At 42.4% G+C, this 16,184-nt stretch overlaps 1 protein-coding gene across 2 annotated transcripts in view; it reads left to right on the forward strand.

Annotated features, from left to right (window-relative positions):
• Positions 1-5,374, forward strand: part of STK4 (serine/threonine kinase 4) — a 116,003-nt gene extending 110,629 nt beyond the window's left edge. For both annotated transcript variants that reach the window (XM_021944104.2, NM_001168732.1), the window contains 1 exon segment: positions 422-5,374. In XM_021944104.2, the coding sequence (XP_021799796.2) occupies positions 422-580 (159 nt within the window). In that variant the 3' untranslated portion in view covers positions 581-5,374.
• The last annotated feature ends 10,810 nt before the right edge of the window (positions 5,375-16,184 follow it).

The raw sequence follows: 16,184 nt of genomic DNA on the forward strand, positions 1-16,184 counted from the left end.
GAAAGGCGCTGTCCGGATAGATGCTCATCTTGTGGACAGAACAAAAACGGGGAGGCAACCATTATTTCACATACAGCAAGTTACCGTTAATGCCCTAACAGTGAATCTATATTTAATTAATTTAAAAGATAGGGGAGGTAAGAGTATTTATTCACTATAAGTTCTTGGTCAAGGCACATTAAATCAAAGCAGTTAGCATTTAGAACTCTCCCGGGGATACATTATCTCAGACAAGCTTCAAGGTATGCCTTTCTTTGGAATGAATTGTCACTTTCCAACCACCACCACCCAACCTGTGATCTGACCACAGTGTCTTCCTCCTGTCTCCCTTCCCTCTGGGTGCCTGGGAAGGCTGGGCTTCTCCACTGTTCTGCCACCGACGTAAGCTTTGTCGTGACGATACTTTCCACTTCTCTTCTAGCTTAAGAGTTGGACAGTGGAGGACCTTCAGAAGAGGCTCTTGGCCCTGGACCCCATGATGGAGCAGGAGATTGAAGAGATCCGGCAGAAGTACCAGTCCAAGCGGCAGCCCATCCTGGATGCCATTGAGGCTAAGAAGAGACGGCAACAAAACTTTTGAGCAAGGCCAGGCTGTGAGGGCCCCAGCTCCACCCAGGCTTTGGGTGAATTCTGGATGGCTTGCCTCACATCTGTTAGCCAGCACTCCTACTCTGTCGTCTCTCCACAGCACCTTTGTGAACTCAGGAATGTGCGCCAGTGGGAAGGGCTCTCTTGACAGCCAGCGTGCCATCTTGATGTGTGTATGTACATTGGTCAGGTATATTATTTCAAAGGATTTATATTGGCGCTTTTAACTCAGAGTTTTAAACCCCAGGAACAGAGACTCCTAGTTGAGTGATAGCTGGGAAAGTTTTACATTGTCTGTTTGCTTTTCTTCTCCCAATAGCTTTCAATTGTTCTTTCTGGAAGACTTTTAAAATATATATAAATATGCATATATATATATAAATTATAAATAGATTCCCCACTCAGTGTGGTGGCATCTCTGTACAGGTACAGTTTTAAACAGTTTGCCTCTTCTGTAAGATTATGGTACTGTGGAACATGAGGGCAGAGGACACCGGGAGGTTGTTAGGGGGTCACTGAATCCCAGGAGCCAACCTCCCCCTTTGCAGGGCTGCATTTAAAAATTAGGTTTGGGACAGTTCTTTTACCATGGTTTCAGCCTCGTGTGGTCATCACTGGCTTCTGGAGCTACTGTTGATGTCCAAGGGAAAGCTTTGAGAGTTTGTGTTTACTCTTTGAGTCCCAGGAAAAGCCTGGTATCCTCTTTGCAAATTGGCCTTTGCTCTTTCAATGCCTTTCATCCATCTCCACTCTCTCAACTGCCTAAAGTCACAGCACAGATACTGCCCAGTGCCTTAAGAGGAGACATGATCCACTGAGGGGATAGGTCTACCAGGAACTCTCAGCAAACATGGGGCTGTGTTCAGTCCATAAAGGAAAAGCATTTTCAAAGCTCTCATTGTTCATGTAAAAATCATACACGTGGCATTTTGCTCCACATTCCTTACACACAGGGGTAGAGAGGATTGCTTTTGTGACCCACATTCAAATATGTGACTATTTTCTTTTCTCTTTCACTGCTAAGCAGCCTGGAAAGGATAAATGAATATTAGACTAAGATTTGTTCTCCAGGACGCTCAACCTGAACTGAACACACAGAATGTCAGAGCTGGAAGGGACTATAGAGATCATCTGGTCTGACCCTCTTGTACGGATGATCAGAAAACTGTGTAGAGGGGAATGGCCAAAATCACAAAGCAAGTTAGCATAAGAGCTCGGACTAGAATTCAGGGTCCTCACTCCCAGGCCACCGAACCATGCAGCCCCTTCTTTGGGGGAAGAGACCTGTGTCAGTCTTGGTTAATTATTCCAGGGAACCTTGCTAACAGAAACTTGCTCTTGCCTTGTCTCTTCAGTAGGTATGACCTGGCTGTAAAAAGATTGCCTAGACGAGCCAGATCATTCAGTTTCAGCAAGTCCTTGAGCTCCACAACATCTGCCAGATATAGCAGACGAGCACCCATGGAGGCAGGTTTCGGGCCTGAAGCAAATCAGAGGGCTTTGCAAAAGACAGCATAGAGCCATCTTCCTGCAACTTTACCTCTTTCCCTCAGATGGGGAGCCATGACTGGCTTGCACCTCAGGATACTGTAATTTGACTCCATAATTGCTTTTGCTCCTGAAACCTGGGAATCAATGGAAAGGCAGGGAATGTGCCTCTTCTGTGGCCAGATTCTGTTATTTGCAACTAAAGCAAGTTTTAAAAAAATGCAAGAGGCAGTTGTTAGTCTTCAGGGTTTGGCCACTGAAATAGCTATGTGGCAGATACTGAAAACAGAGGACAATTTGAGGATCTTGCTGGAATAATAAATGGCAGCTACCATTTGTTGAGCACATATTATTATATCAGGCACTGAGCTGGGTAGGCTCTAAACTTCACAGTAACCCTATGACTTAACTACTTTATCTCCATTTTGTAGATGAAGAAATAAGTTCAGAGAGTGATTCCTTCCCAAGGTCATGCAGCTAGTAAATGGCAGAATCAGGACTCATAGCATCACTATAGGGGATCGATATTTACACAAAAAAGGAGAGTCACAAGCCTATTTAAAATAAAGTGACCACCTTTTCTTGCATAGACTAACTCTAAGTGGCATTTTTAGGTTGGAAAGACAGCTGAATTAGTTAAGTCTGATTGCCAAGTAAGTCTTAAAAACCAAAGCATCCACGATGCATACCCCTGCACCATTTGCTGTGCGAATTAATAGTTTTGTCTCTCTCTCTCTCTTTTCTCTTTTAATTTTTTGAGACGGATTTTCGCTCTTGTCGCCCAGGCTGGAGTACAATGGCACGATCTCGGCTCACTGCAACCTCCACCTCCTGGGTTCAAGTGATTCTCCTGCCTCAGCCTCCTGAGTAGCTGGGATTACAGCATTTGTCACCATGCCTAGATTTTTTTTTTTTTTTGTATTTGTAGTAGAGATGGGGTTTCACCATGTCAGTCAGGCTGGTCTTGAACTCCTGACCTCAGGTAATCCACCCGCCTCGGCCTCCCACAGTGCTGGAATTATAGGCATGAGCCACCGCTCCTGGCCTCTTTCTTTTTTCAACAAAGAATTTTGCACTTGGCCAGACAGGAGGAGAAAGCCCATTTTCTCCCTTCCTAAGCTAGATCCAAATAAAATAAAGTTCAGTTTCCCCATAACCATTCTTGGGTCATGAACTTTGATCTGGAGTTTGTTTTGTTTCAGGCATGTGTGCACCCAGCTTGCTGATCCAACAAAGTCTATTGCTTACCAGCTTGATGGAGCCTTTTGGCCAGAAGTCAATTTTTTTTTGGATCAGAGAAATTTCCTGACAAGGTATATTTGTTTTCTAGTGACAGAAAGGCAAAGGAGCAAGTCCTAGTTTTTTGTTGTTGTTGTTGAATACTAAATTAAGATATATCAGCTTGCTTTCATTGAGCCTTGGGCTTCAGTCATTGCTTGAGCATTTGCAACTCGAGCTTCCAGGGAAATTTGAGGTCCTCGCTTGTTTTCTGCTTTCAAGAACAATGACCTGATTCTGTCTTTAAAAAAAAAAAAAAAAAATCTCTGAATCCTTTTTTTTTTTTGAGATGGAGTCTTGCTCTGTCGCCCAGGCTAGAGTGCAGTGGCGCCATCTCAGCTCACTACAACCTCCATCTCCCGGGTTCAAGCGATTCTCCTGCCTCAGCCTCCCAAGTAGCTGGGATTACAGGCGCTGCTCCACCACGCCTGGCTAATTTTTGTATTTTTAGTAGAGACGGGGTTTCACCATATTAGCCAGGTGGGTCGTGAACTCCTGACCTTGTGATCCACCTGCCTTGGCCTCCCAAAGTGCTGGGATTACAGGCGTGAACCACCGTGCCTGGCCAAAAATCTCAGAATTCTTTAAGAATATCTTAATTGCTCCATCAGTAATTTTGAAGTAGAAATTTTGAATTTCCTTTTTTTTTTTTCCTTTTTTGTCCTTTTCCCCTAGCCACTAATTGGATGGATGAATGTTTGACGGGGAAGAGGAAGGGTGAGAGGACGCATGGATGAGTGGATGAGTGGATCGATAGACATATTGATAAATAGAACCAGTCATCTGAAGCAACTTGAGAATTGTAGCCTTAACTCCTTGAGACTATAAATTTCGATCTAGGAAACATTTAGCACCTGCCAGATGCCAGAAATTTACACCATTTAAAACTCAGTAAGTCTTTTCAACATCAGGAATGAGAGAAGTGACATCATGATACATCCTATGGGTATTAAAAAGCCAATAGAATATTATGAATAATTTTTTGCTAATAAATTTAACAACTTCAACAAAATAGACAAATTCCTTGAAAAATAAAAAGTACCAAAATTCATTCAAGAAGAAATAGATACCAGCCTGAGCAACATGGTGAAATCCCATCTATACAAAAAAAAAAAAAATTAGTTGGGCATGGTGGCACACACCTGTAGTCCCAGCTGGTCAGGAGGCTGAGGTGGAAGGATCACCTGAGCCCAGGGAGGTCGAGGCTGCAGTGAGCCACGGTCTCACCACTGCACTCCAGCCTGCATGACAGAATGAGGCCCTGTCTCAAAAAAAAAAAAAAAGAAGAAGTAGATAATCTGAATAGCCCTATATCTATAGAAACTTAATAGTGCTGGGAAATATAGGTATTATTATCCTCATTTTACAGATGTGAAAATTGAGGCTTGGAGATGTAAAGTCTATTGCTCAAGGTCATGTGGCTAGAATATGACTGAGCCAGGATTCAAATCCAGGTCTTCTGATTCTTATTCCAGTGTCCTTTCTAGCATACCATATTGCCTCTAAAGATTGCAGCTCCTCATTTACTAGAAATTTGTTCCTGCCCAATCTACATCTCCACCTCACCCCATCTTTTCTTAAGCACTATGTTTATGTTTTCATCAGTATTATATTCATTGTCTTTGGAATACATGTTCTTGTTTGTGTTTGGAAAAAAATCTCTTTTACCAGCTTGCACTCGGACCAACTTGGAAAAAAAAAAAAAAGCTTAAATGCTGTTGCTATGTACAGTTTAAAAATGTGAAGTTTGTAGCTTTAACTTTTTGTAAGAAAATCTAATAACACTGGCTTAAGTGCTGACTTGAAATGCTATTTTGTAAGGTTTGGATGTAAGTAATCAATTGAGGTCAGCAGTTTGTATAAGTATGAGACGTAGCTTCCTCCATTGTCCCCACTCCTTTTTTTTTTTTTTTAAGTTTGAAATGCTTCCTGTGTTTTTATGTTAGAATTGTTCTCCTTCCTTTCTTCTTCCTATACCTCATCACCTTTGTTTTAAATAAACTGTTCTTTGGACCACAAACCCTTATTAATGAGAACCTCCATATATAGCCTGAATAATGGTGCTGTGAACAATCTTTGTGACATCGACTCTGTGGTGTGTTTATTCTAAGATCCAAAGCTGGGGAGAGAGGTAGGTAAACTTTTGTTGGGCTTCTACTGTGTGTCAGGGTACTGAGCTAATTGTCAGGAATATAAAGATGAACCAGGCACAGTTCTTGCAGAGCATCTGGGGAGTTAACCAAGCACAAAAACACACAACATTGAACATACCATGGTAGAAGAAGTTACAGGGCCTGTGGATGCACAGAAGAGGGAGTGACGGTTCTGCGGGGATGTCCAAGGAAACTCTTCTAGAGGAGACAATATACCTTGAGACTTTAAAAATGAAGAAGAGATGGCTAGGTTAATAAAGAGTAGGAAGTGAAGGGGAGAAGGCATCCTGGACAGAAGAACCCGCCTGTATAAAGCTTCTAGTGTGAGATGTCGATCACCTTGGAATCCTTCATTCCCACCTGCTGCTGCATGAAGCCAGCCAGACGTGGCCCAGCATTCAGAGGTGGAGCAGCAGGTTCCTGTCCTGTTATGGCCCATTCTTATCCAGGAATAGTTCTCCAGCCTGACCCTGGGTTTTTTTTCAGTCTTAAAATTTGACCCCAGAGCAGAGGGGGAATAGAGTTATATTGAAAAGTAAGTGTAGTTCTCTTGAGTCAAATTGCTATACAGTATTTAATAGAATAGTTCCACAGTCTGTGTGAATAACTGTCATGTTATTCTGTGGGCCTTTCTTGGAGTGGGGTGATAAGTGTGTTTATCGTTCCCTAATTTACTCATCTCACTCCTTGAAATATTTAGTGTACCTTCCTTCCTGTGGCCAGGGTTGATGACAGATGTTCCTTATTGGTCACACTGAGAACCTGTGGCCAGATGAAAGAAAGAAGGAGGGATGAAATAAGTTTATTAAGCACTTATTATCTGCCAGGCACAATGCAGAGCCATTTAGATGACTTCATTTGTTTTCTCACACACACTCTTAGGTACATGATAGGGTACCCTTTCTATAGACAGACGGACTTTTACAGTGTGCAGTACTGCCCACCAGGGGGTGTTTTGGAAACGTAGGAGAGTTTCTTTGTGGTGACAGCAATTGAGGAGCCCTACCAGCATTTAATGGGCAGGGGCAGGTTTGCTAGATGCTCTGCAATGCATTCTGGGACAGTCCTGCATAACAAACATCTGTCCAGTGTCCAGCACAACATTCAGATGTCCCACTGATTATTAATTTTGGTGAAAATTTTGTTTATACACGTGATACTAAACCAAAGTTCATTTACATGTAAACACAAAGTACTTTTTATATGGTTTTACTGTGTGTGTGTGTTTTTTTTTTTTAAAGAATGAACTATGAAGAATGGAGAGTCACTTGTTTGTTTTGTTTGGACCTTTACTAAGAGTTGTTCTCCATTTCAGAAAACCACGTCGTCAATGGCAGTGATGATTGTGATTTTTGAGTCACTTGTTCAAGATTCGTTTAGATCTGTAGCTGTTGTTTTCACAGAAATTCTATATAACATGTAAACACATGGTAATTTCAGAGAATGATAAAGTACATTAAAAAAAAAGAACAGGGTAATGGGATTGAGAGTAACGTGTGCATGTGTATGTGTGTGCGTGTGTGTGTGTATGTGTAGGGAGAGATGGCTTTATATAGAATAACGCTTCTGGAGAAACGATGTTTATTTATTTATTTTATTATTATTATTATTATTATTATTATTATTATTATTATTATTATTATTTTGAGACAGAGTCTTGCTCTGTCGCCCAGGCTGGAGTGCAGTGGCGCGATCTCGGCTCATTGCAAGCTCCACCTCCTGGGTTCACGCCATTCTCCTGCCTCAGCCTCCCGAGTAGCTGGGTTTACAGGCGTCCGCCACCACGCCCAGCTAATTTTTTGTATTTTTAGCAGAGACGGGGTTTCACCGTGTTAGCCAGGATGGTCTCGATCTCCTGACCTCGTGATCTGCCCACCTTGGCCTCTGAAAGTGCTGGAATTACGGGCGTGAGCCACCGTGCCCAGCCGAGAAACAATGTTTGTAATGAGACCTGCATGACAAGAAGGAGCCAGCCAGGCTGAGGGAACAGCAAGAACAAAGACCCTGAGATAAGAACAAAAGTTTGGCTTGTTGGAAGAATGGAAGGATTCTTCTCTGGTTGGAACAGCATGTACAAGGTGGGTGAAGGCAAGAATGTTCAGGGCCTTATGGTCCATGGAAAGAGGTTTGGGTGTTACTGCTGATGAGATGGAGAGCCGTCAAAGGGTTTTAAGCAAGGAACTGGCATGATTTATGCATTTTGAAACTATGCCTTCACGAAATAGTGCTCAACTTCAGTCATCAGGAAAATACAGCTAGCCCTCCGTATCCATGGATTCTACATCAACCAATCACAGATCAAAAATATTAGGAAAAGAAAAATGGCCCAGCACAGTGGCTCACGCCTATAATCCCAACACTTTGGGAGGCTGAGACTGCTGGATCATTTGAGGTCAGGAGTTCAAGGCCAGCTTGACCAACATGGTGAGACCCTGTTTCTACTAAAAATACAAAAATTAGCTGGGTGTGGTGGCGTGCCTGTAATCCCAGCTACTTGGGAGGCTGAGGCAGGAGAATTGCTTGAACCCGGGAGGCGGAGGTTGCAGTGAGCCGAGATTGCGCCACTGTACTCCAGCCTGGGTGACAGAGCAAGACTCCGTCTCAAAAAAAAAAAAAATTGTATCTGTTTTTCTTCTTATTATTCCTTAAACAATACAGGATAACAGTAATTTGCATAGCATTTACATTATGTATTTTGCATAGCATTGTATTAGGTATTATAAATAATCTAGAAATGATTTAAATTATACAGAAGGATGTACGTAGGTTATATGGAAATAGTAGGACATTTCATATCAAGGACTTAGGCATCTGCATGCAGATTTTGGTATCCATCAGAGTTCCTGGAACCAATTTACCACAGATACCAAGGGACAACTATACAGATTAAAACCTTAATGCATTACTACCGTGTACCCACGATAATAACTAAAATGGAAGAAATAGAAATGCCAGGTACTGGTGAGGATGTGGAGCAACTGGAACTCTTGAGTACTGGTGAATATACCCGTGACCTAGCAATTCCTTCCCTAGGTATTTTCTCACCAGAAATGTATGCCTTTTTACCACAAGACATGTACTAGAATATTCATAATGGCATTTATAATTTTGCCATACCGGAAACCATCCGGATGCCCAGTGGCAGCATAAATAAATTACATAGATTTGCATAGTGGAATACTATACAATAATGAGAATGAGCTACCTATAGCTACTGTGGAAATAAGCAAAAAGGTATTGTGAGCTTGCTACAGCAAAGAAGTCAGCCACTGTTACCTGCATTTTGGCAGAAACTCAAAGGCATACAAAGGAATGGGAAAGCTCTATGGTAGAAAAAAAAGGAAGGCTTCAGGGATGCCCTGTTGGAAGCTGTTGGCGTGGGAAAGCTGTAGGAGGGCTAAATAGAAGCAGGACATCCTATGTGATTGATTTAGGGGTGCATATTTGGTTTCTCTGTTTGATCCTAAGTTGGAAGTGGGGACAAAAATTGTGGAAGCTGTCAGTTATTAATCAAGTCCTGACCATTTTGACTTGATTGTTACAGAAGTTAATGTTTAGCTTCCTGGATTGCCACTGGAGATAGCAGTCTGGCTTCCTGCAAGTCTGGCTTATAGCAGGCTGGCAACCTGGGCTATTTATTGTAGATACGGGGTTGGTTTCCTGGGCAGGTTACTGCAGGTTGTGGGTCAAAGTTCTATTTTTATATATATTCTGGGATTGTCCATTTGTACATTGAGTCTCTCACTACATGCAACAATATGGCTGTATCTTTCAAAGATTTAAATGAAGCTAGACATATCCATTGATGGATGAATGAATAAGCAAAATAGGGCCTACACATACAATGGAACATTATTCAGCCTTAAGGAGGAGGAAATTCTGACACATGCTACAACATGGATGAACCTTGAGAACATTATGCTAAGTGAAATAAACCAGTCACAAAAGGACAAATACATGATTGCACTTACATAAGGTACCTAGAGTAGCAAGGTCTCTTCATAGAGACAAAGTAGAATGGCAGTTGGCAGAGGGAGGGAGAGAGGGATGAGGAGTTAGTGTTTAATGGGCACAGAGTTTCAGCTGAGGAAGATGAAAAAGCTCTGGAGACAGATGTTCCTACACAACAATGTGAGTGTACTTAATGCCACAGAACTTTACTTTTAAAAATGGTTAAAATGGTAAATTCCATATGTATTTTGCCACAATAAAAAAGCCAGACACAAAGTAGTACATACTGTCAATTCTATTTATATACAGTTCAGAACCAAGGAAACCTACTCTATGATGTTAAAAGTCAGGGCACCGTTTACCTTTGTTGGTTGTGGGGTAGTGACTGGATACGAGTATGAGGAGGGACTATAATGCTACTCAAGTTCTAATTCTTTATTTGAGTGCTTGTTTCACAAGTGTGTTCATGTTGAGAAAATTTATCAGTGTGAACCCTTAGGATCTGCTTTTTTTTCCCCATATGTATTTTATACTTGAATAAACAAACAAGCCTTTTTGTCTTCTAACTCCGCTGGGCTGTTTTAGAAGCTTCCAAGATCATGGATGGGAAGGCCCCTTGGAAACTACCTAGGCCTATGCAGATGTAAGGGGTGGTTACTCTTAGCCCATGAGTATTTATCCCAGCCAGCATCTTGTTCTGGTGAATGATCCAACGGAGGCCCAAGGCTTGGCAGTGTCAAGTCTAGATTCAAACTTAGGCTTCTTGACTCCAGTGTTCACTCCGAGACGCCAAGGCCTCAAGTATAAGAGTGAGTCTCTTAGATGAGCAAACCCCTTCCTTTCCCAGTGCCCTCTGCTTGGAATTGCTTTGCCCTCCAGAGGAAAACAAGAGCCCTGGTAGAGCTGCTGAGCTCTATTTCCTTCCTTTGCATTTTTTTTGCTGCTTTAATATTTAACCTTGTGCCAGGCATTTTCATATATATTATCTTACTTGAACTTGACCATAACACTCTGAGGTGTGGATGTTATTAAACTAAGGTAAGTGAAGAAACAGGCTCAGAGAGACAAAGAAACCCAACCAAGATCAAACACCTCATAAGTAGCAAAGATTCAAGCTCAATTCTTTCTGGCCTTAACCACATTCTTTCCTCTGCACCGCATGGCATCCCTCATATTCTCCCATTTTATTCAAATATTTTAAATAACTTACTGTCTGAAGCCAACACAGAAACACAGAGCATAGATAGAAGCAGGGGAAAATGACGTGATGACTTAAATGGAACCTCTGGATCCACCTGTACTTAAGTCACTTTGTTGGGTCTCTTTCACTTGTACCTGAAAGATTCCTTATTGATCTAAGTAGGTAGAAAAGATGGCAGGGAGGTGGGCTGGGGGTTGGATACCAGTTGGAGGTTGGTCCTGATACAGTACCCCTTAGAGGTCAACAGGTCCAATCTAAGGTCACACAACTGATGAGTGGCAGGGCCGATATTTGAACCCAGATGTGACTTCAAAAACCAAGGTGTGTGCAATTCTTTCTCTTGAATGAATGAATTTCCTGAGGGTTCTGAACCCTGCCCTTCTGAACAAGGTTAAATACCAGCCTACAACTGCCCTTGTCCTTCTCTCCTTTCTAGCAGACAGGATTCTGAAAGACACTCGCCTGCACCCCACCCTCCCCTTCTCAAAGACTCCTGTCTTATAAGGTTATCTTCTCAACTTACTAACTTCCTGGAGAATTCTTTCCACACCGGCAGGGCCGGACTGGCCTGAAGTATGAGGTCTGGTAGTGAGGACCATCCCAGCCAGCACCTCAGGGCTGCCTTTCAGATAGAAGAAACTTATTATAGGACCCACACTTCAAAGCTACTTCCTTCAGTGGTGCCTGGGGAGTTAAGTTTACCAACGTGGTAATAGTGGAAAGTGGTGCCGAGTGAGTACAATCTGGTATTAAAAAGCCTGAGTTTGAATCCCTGATCTGCTACTTTTTAACTGTCTGACCATGGATCTTGGTTTTTTCATGTGTTCAGTGGTGATACTACTATTTTATTATTGTTGCTGTTGTCTTGTGGGGTTGTTGTGAGAAGTATATGAGATAGTGTATGTGAAGCCACTTTGCAAATTATAGTGACAAGGATATGTGGAGGATGACTATTATTTGCTAGGCTATCTTCACTCTTGGGGGCTTCAAAAAGTACTGTATGAGTCAACTGGAGTCTCTTCCACTCCGATGTCCCAGTGTAAACACCCTGCTTGGCCCTTATTTGAGCTGAACAGCTCTTCTTACTCGAAGGGACTCAGGAATGGGATTTGCTTCTTGTGTGACCTTGGACTTCTGGCTCTCTCTTTTCTGATCTGTAAACTGGGGCTGGAGGGCAGATCTTAAATCTGATAATCCCTAAGGAGTATTATGTCTCACAAAGAAAGTCGCCACCTTGAGGTCACTGCAAAGAGGGGGAAACTATTAGACAGTTTATCATTAACAATAAGCACATCACATCTCAGAGCCCAGATGTGCTGAGCTGTCCTACGTGCCCCCAGTTGCTCCTTAACATCTCTGGATGTTATCCCTCCATTTACAGAAGTTGAAACTGAAGACCAAGAGAGCAAGACTGCAAGGGATTACTGAGATCTGCCCTGTGCTCCCTGTTCAGGAACTGCTTGACTCCTACTCCAGCCATAGGTTCACATGACCCAGCCCCTCCACCACAGTTGAGTGATCCAGTCACCTTCCCAAGGTGACCAATCTCTGGGCCAAGCAGAGATTTTTCAAACTAGAGATGGGAAGTTCTCTGGTGGAGGCGCTACAAGATACCAAATTGGGAGATGTTGGTAACCCTGTTATCTACCATGTGATACAGAAATCAATCACTCCCTCTCTCTGTTTCTCTGTCTCTCATTCTTGATTTCATTGTTGCTGAAACCAAGCCACCTGGCTGCCATTCTCACTCAGTGGTATTGTAAAAGATATCAGTTGGTTTTATCTCCCCTGGATCCTTTCCCCTCATTTTAATGAAATGACCCCCATTTTCCTTCAGGGAGTTACCCCTCTGCCATCTATGTCCTGGTGGGACTGTCTGTGATGGTTCCTCCCATCTCGCCCCCAAATCATGTGATGAGCATATGACCCAAACCAGTCTAGTTAGACTCAGTCTTCAGGGAATTTTTTAGCGTGAGCAGAGTGATTTATACAATGGAGGCAGTTGTCACTAAGCTCTTTTAATTGCAGTACCGCAAAGAGGTGATTTATGAGTTTTACCTACCTCAATCCCTATGTTGCTCGAATTGCTGTCTTTCTCAAAGCCTCATTGTTTAATTTGACTTTGATCCTATCCAGTACCTTTCCAGTGCAGTCATTTTTTGGCTTAAGTTTTCCAGTGTTGGATTCTGTTATTTGCAACCAAAGATTCCTAACTGATAAAGAAATTGGAACTAGAGTTGAGTTGTAGACACCATATCCTCTAGGAAATGTGGGATATTCAAAATTATTGAGCTGTGATGGGGCAAAATACAATGAGGTTGTTGTTCATGCTCTAGTCTGGGAAGCCAGCAGTGGTCTGCAGTGGTAAAGACCTATGTCTTACATTACTTCATAGCATCTGACCACTGAGGATGAAGCTCTCAGAGAAGGGATAACACGTGTCACAGTTAATTTTAAGGAAGTAAGGAATGTTCAAGCTGTGTAATAGAGCATTTTGTTTCTAACTGCACAGAATAATATAAAGGGAGAGTCAACAAAGGAAGCCCCAATGCCTTTTTTTTTTTTTTCATACAGAATGAACAGACAGTATTTCTATGACTACAGTAAAAGAGTCTTATGACTTGCAGTACAGCTGAGTTCTCCAAATACCAAAGTTGGCAACTGATTGTGCAGGTTGCTGAATTCACGGCCCTGCTGCACTTTGTGAAGTTAGGCATTATTAGGGTGCGGGACTGTGACAAGTGGAATGATCATATGAGAGATGTGGGAGAAAATCGAAAGCTCTCTAAAACACCAGGTGTAAATAGTTCACACTTTTTCTTACAGGAGAAAGCTCACAATTTCCTGCTTGCCCCATCCCTCAAGGGTACTTAGCTGGAAGGTGGGGATCAGTTTGGCCTAGAGCATGACAAGTAGACACAGTAGGTAAAAATCCTGGACCTATACAGAATTGCAGAAACTTCTTAACTGACACCATCAAAAATTTGGGGAAATACCTGTGGAAATGGATTTTTGTGGTGTTTTATCAAGGAAGGGGGAATGTAATTTTGGCTCAGGCTGATCTTCTTGATACGGATTCACTTACCAGGGATTATTTGGCATTCCCTGTGCTAGCTCCAGGAGCTGGCAAGGCTCTAACAAAATGCAAACTTAAAACAAATGCTGGCCCACGTGAAATGGAACTTAAGGGCCCCAAATCCCTTGGCATCATGTAGAGGAAGGGATTCAAAGATTTCTGAAGACAGGATGCTGGATTGCATCTGTTTTGTGCCTCATTCCCACAAATACCTCTAACTGTAGCCCTCACACTTTACCCTTGCTTTGAGGAAAGTCAAGAATGCTGGGTGGAGAGGCTGCAATTTGAAATAGTTTGCCTGATTCAGAGGGGAAGAAGAATGCAAAGATGTGGGAGGCCAGGCGTTGGCACTTCGTCCTCCGAAATGAAGTGGGAATGATCATTGTAATATTCAGTAGGCTCTGTATGAGGCAAGAACTCATGGTGTAATGTTACAGGCCGAAAGAATGAGGGTCGTGATCAACTCAGTATACTACTGGAGGCTATATGAGTAACCAGTAAACTGTTTCTCATAAATGCAGAATGTTGGCAAACTGACAAACTGCATCTGTCACCCAGAAGGAATGCTGAGGGCTGTCACGCCCCAAGCATAGTGTTTCTTATGAATAGGTACACCTGAAGCCTGTTAGTAACAATATGAACCTGTGATCAGTTAAGCAACTGACCAGTCGTTACCTCCTCCTCCCTCCTCTTGTTACCCAATAAATAGGAGGGGCTGTGGAAGCTCAGGGGCTGCCTTTGCTCACTAGAGGCAGGGAGCTCTCTTCTTCCCATGGCCCCTTCCTTTAAAACAGTTTCTTTATCTTAAGTTTTCATTTTTATGTTCCTCCCTTCATTCAGTCTTGTAATGACGTCTCAGGCAGTAACAGTAGTAACTGTAGTAGTGACTGTCTCAAGTAGTAACCATGGCAGACTGCCACAGTGTAGGGCCCTAAAAAGTTAAAGGCAGCCCACTAAAGTCTTACTTGATTTGTTTAACCAGCGAAACATAAGAAACAAAACAAAGCAAGACAAAAACCAAAAACACTCTCCAGTTCTGGCAAAAATAAAAAATAAAGTCACGACTTGAGCCACTATGATAGTTACAGATCATCACCTAACACTGGGCTTGCGTTTAATGATCTAAAGCCCTTTGATCGAAGGATATGCTGCTCGCCTTTGAGGAAGGACTCTGCTATTCTACATGAGTGTAATGTAACTATTTCTCTTGCCTTCTCCAAAAGGATCTGTGGCAATTTCCCAAGGTAACTGGATACTGGGGAAAGGGAAATACCACATTCAGGGAACCTTGATGAAGACTTCGAGCTAATATCAGTTTCTTGGGTTCAAGAGTACCACTGTAGGTCCATCTCATGTGAAAAATCGTGTTTTGGCTTTTGTCCATGCCACTGGAGGCCCAGAGGAATTCCAAAACTATTCTATATCAGCAGTTTCAGAGAGATAGTTGGAAAAGATCCCCATATTGGCTCTCTGACCCATGAAGTGAGGGCCATTGTGATATAAAAGGCCAATAGAATCCAACTGAACAACTGTTTCAAAATAGAAAAGTCAACGATAGTAACATATCTTTAGGGGAGGCTGCAAAAATTAGTGTTTCTACCAAAGACCTTGCAGGCTGATGACTCCAATTAAAACACCATTAATTTCCTCTGTCTGATAGGTGCAAAATTAGATGGGTCTTGGAAAATGACAGTGGATTATTTTAGTCAGGTGATAATTCCATTTTTAACTGTTGTGTTAGATAAATGCTCATGATTACAGTCCCTGGAGTCATGCATCTACTGGTTTCACTCTCTACTCTGAGGAACAGAAACCACTGGAAGCATTTTGCTGTTACCTAGAAGGGATAAGAGTTTTCATTTACTGTTCTAACTCAGGCATACCTCTGTTCTCCAGCTCTGTACCAGAAAGACCTTGATTCCCCGAATATCCCTATTCTAAGAGACAGCAAACTAATTTTGCTAAATCAGTTGACTAAATCACATTAACAGGGCCTGGAGAGCACAAAGAAGCAGACACTTCAGTTCTGTAGGTAAGACACACCTTTTGCAAGGTGGGAGATAAATACAGTGCGTCTCAGTGAAGTTTCTTAGAGTGTCCAGTACCCTAGACATATGTGTAGGACTTCTGTCACCACAAAAGAAGTACAATGCTATTTGGATTTTGTTGGTTCTACTGCTATCAGATCCTGGCTTGCTACTGGGCTTTGATGGTGAATGAAGGCCTAACTATAGGACATCAGGTAATCTTATGACCCAATGTGACCAACTACGATCGATCATCCATCCAGATAGAAAGTCAAGCATGCCTGTAAGGACTCCATCATCAGGTGTATCCATGGGTACATGGGATTTGGCTCACGTAGACCCTAATGATGTAAGTTGATTGCATGAGAAGTTTGCTTTCAATCAAGTTGCCTGTTTTCTGATTAAACCCAATGACCCACTTG

The sequence above is a fragment of the Papio anubis genome, chromosome 16, assembly GCF_008728515.1.
Source record: "Papio anubis isolate 15944 chromosome 16, Panubis1.0, whole genome shotgun sequence".
NCBI lineage: Eukaryota > Metazoa > Chordata > Mammalia > Primates > Cercopithecidae > Papio > Papio anubis.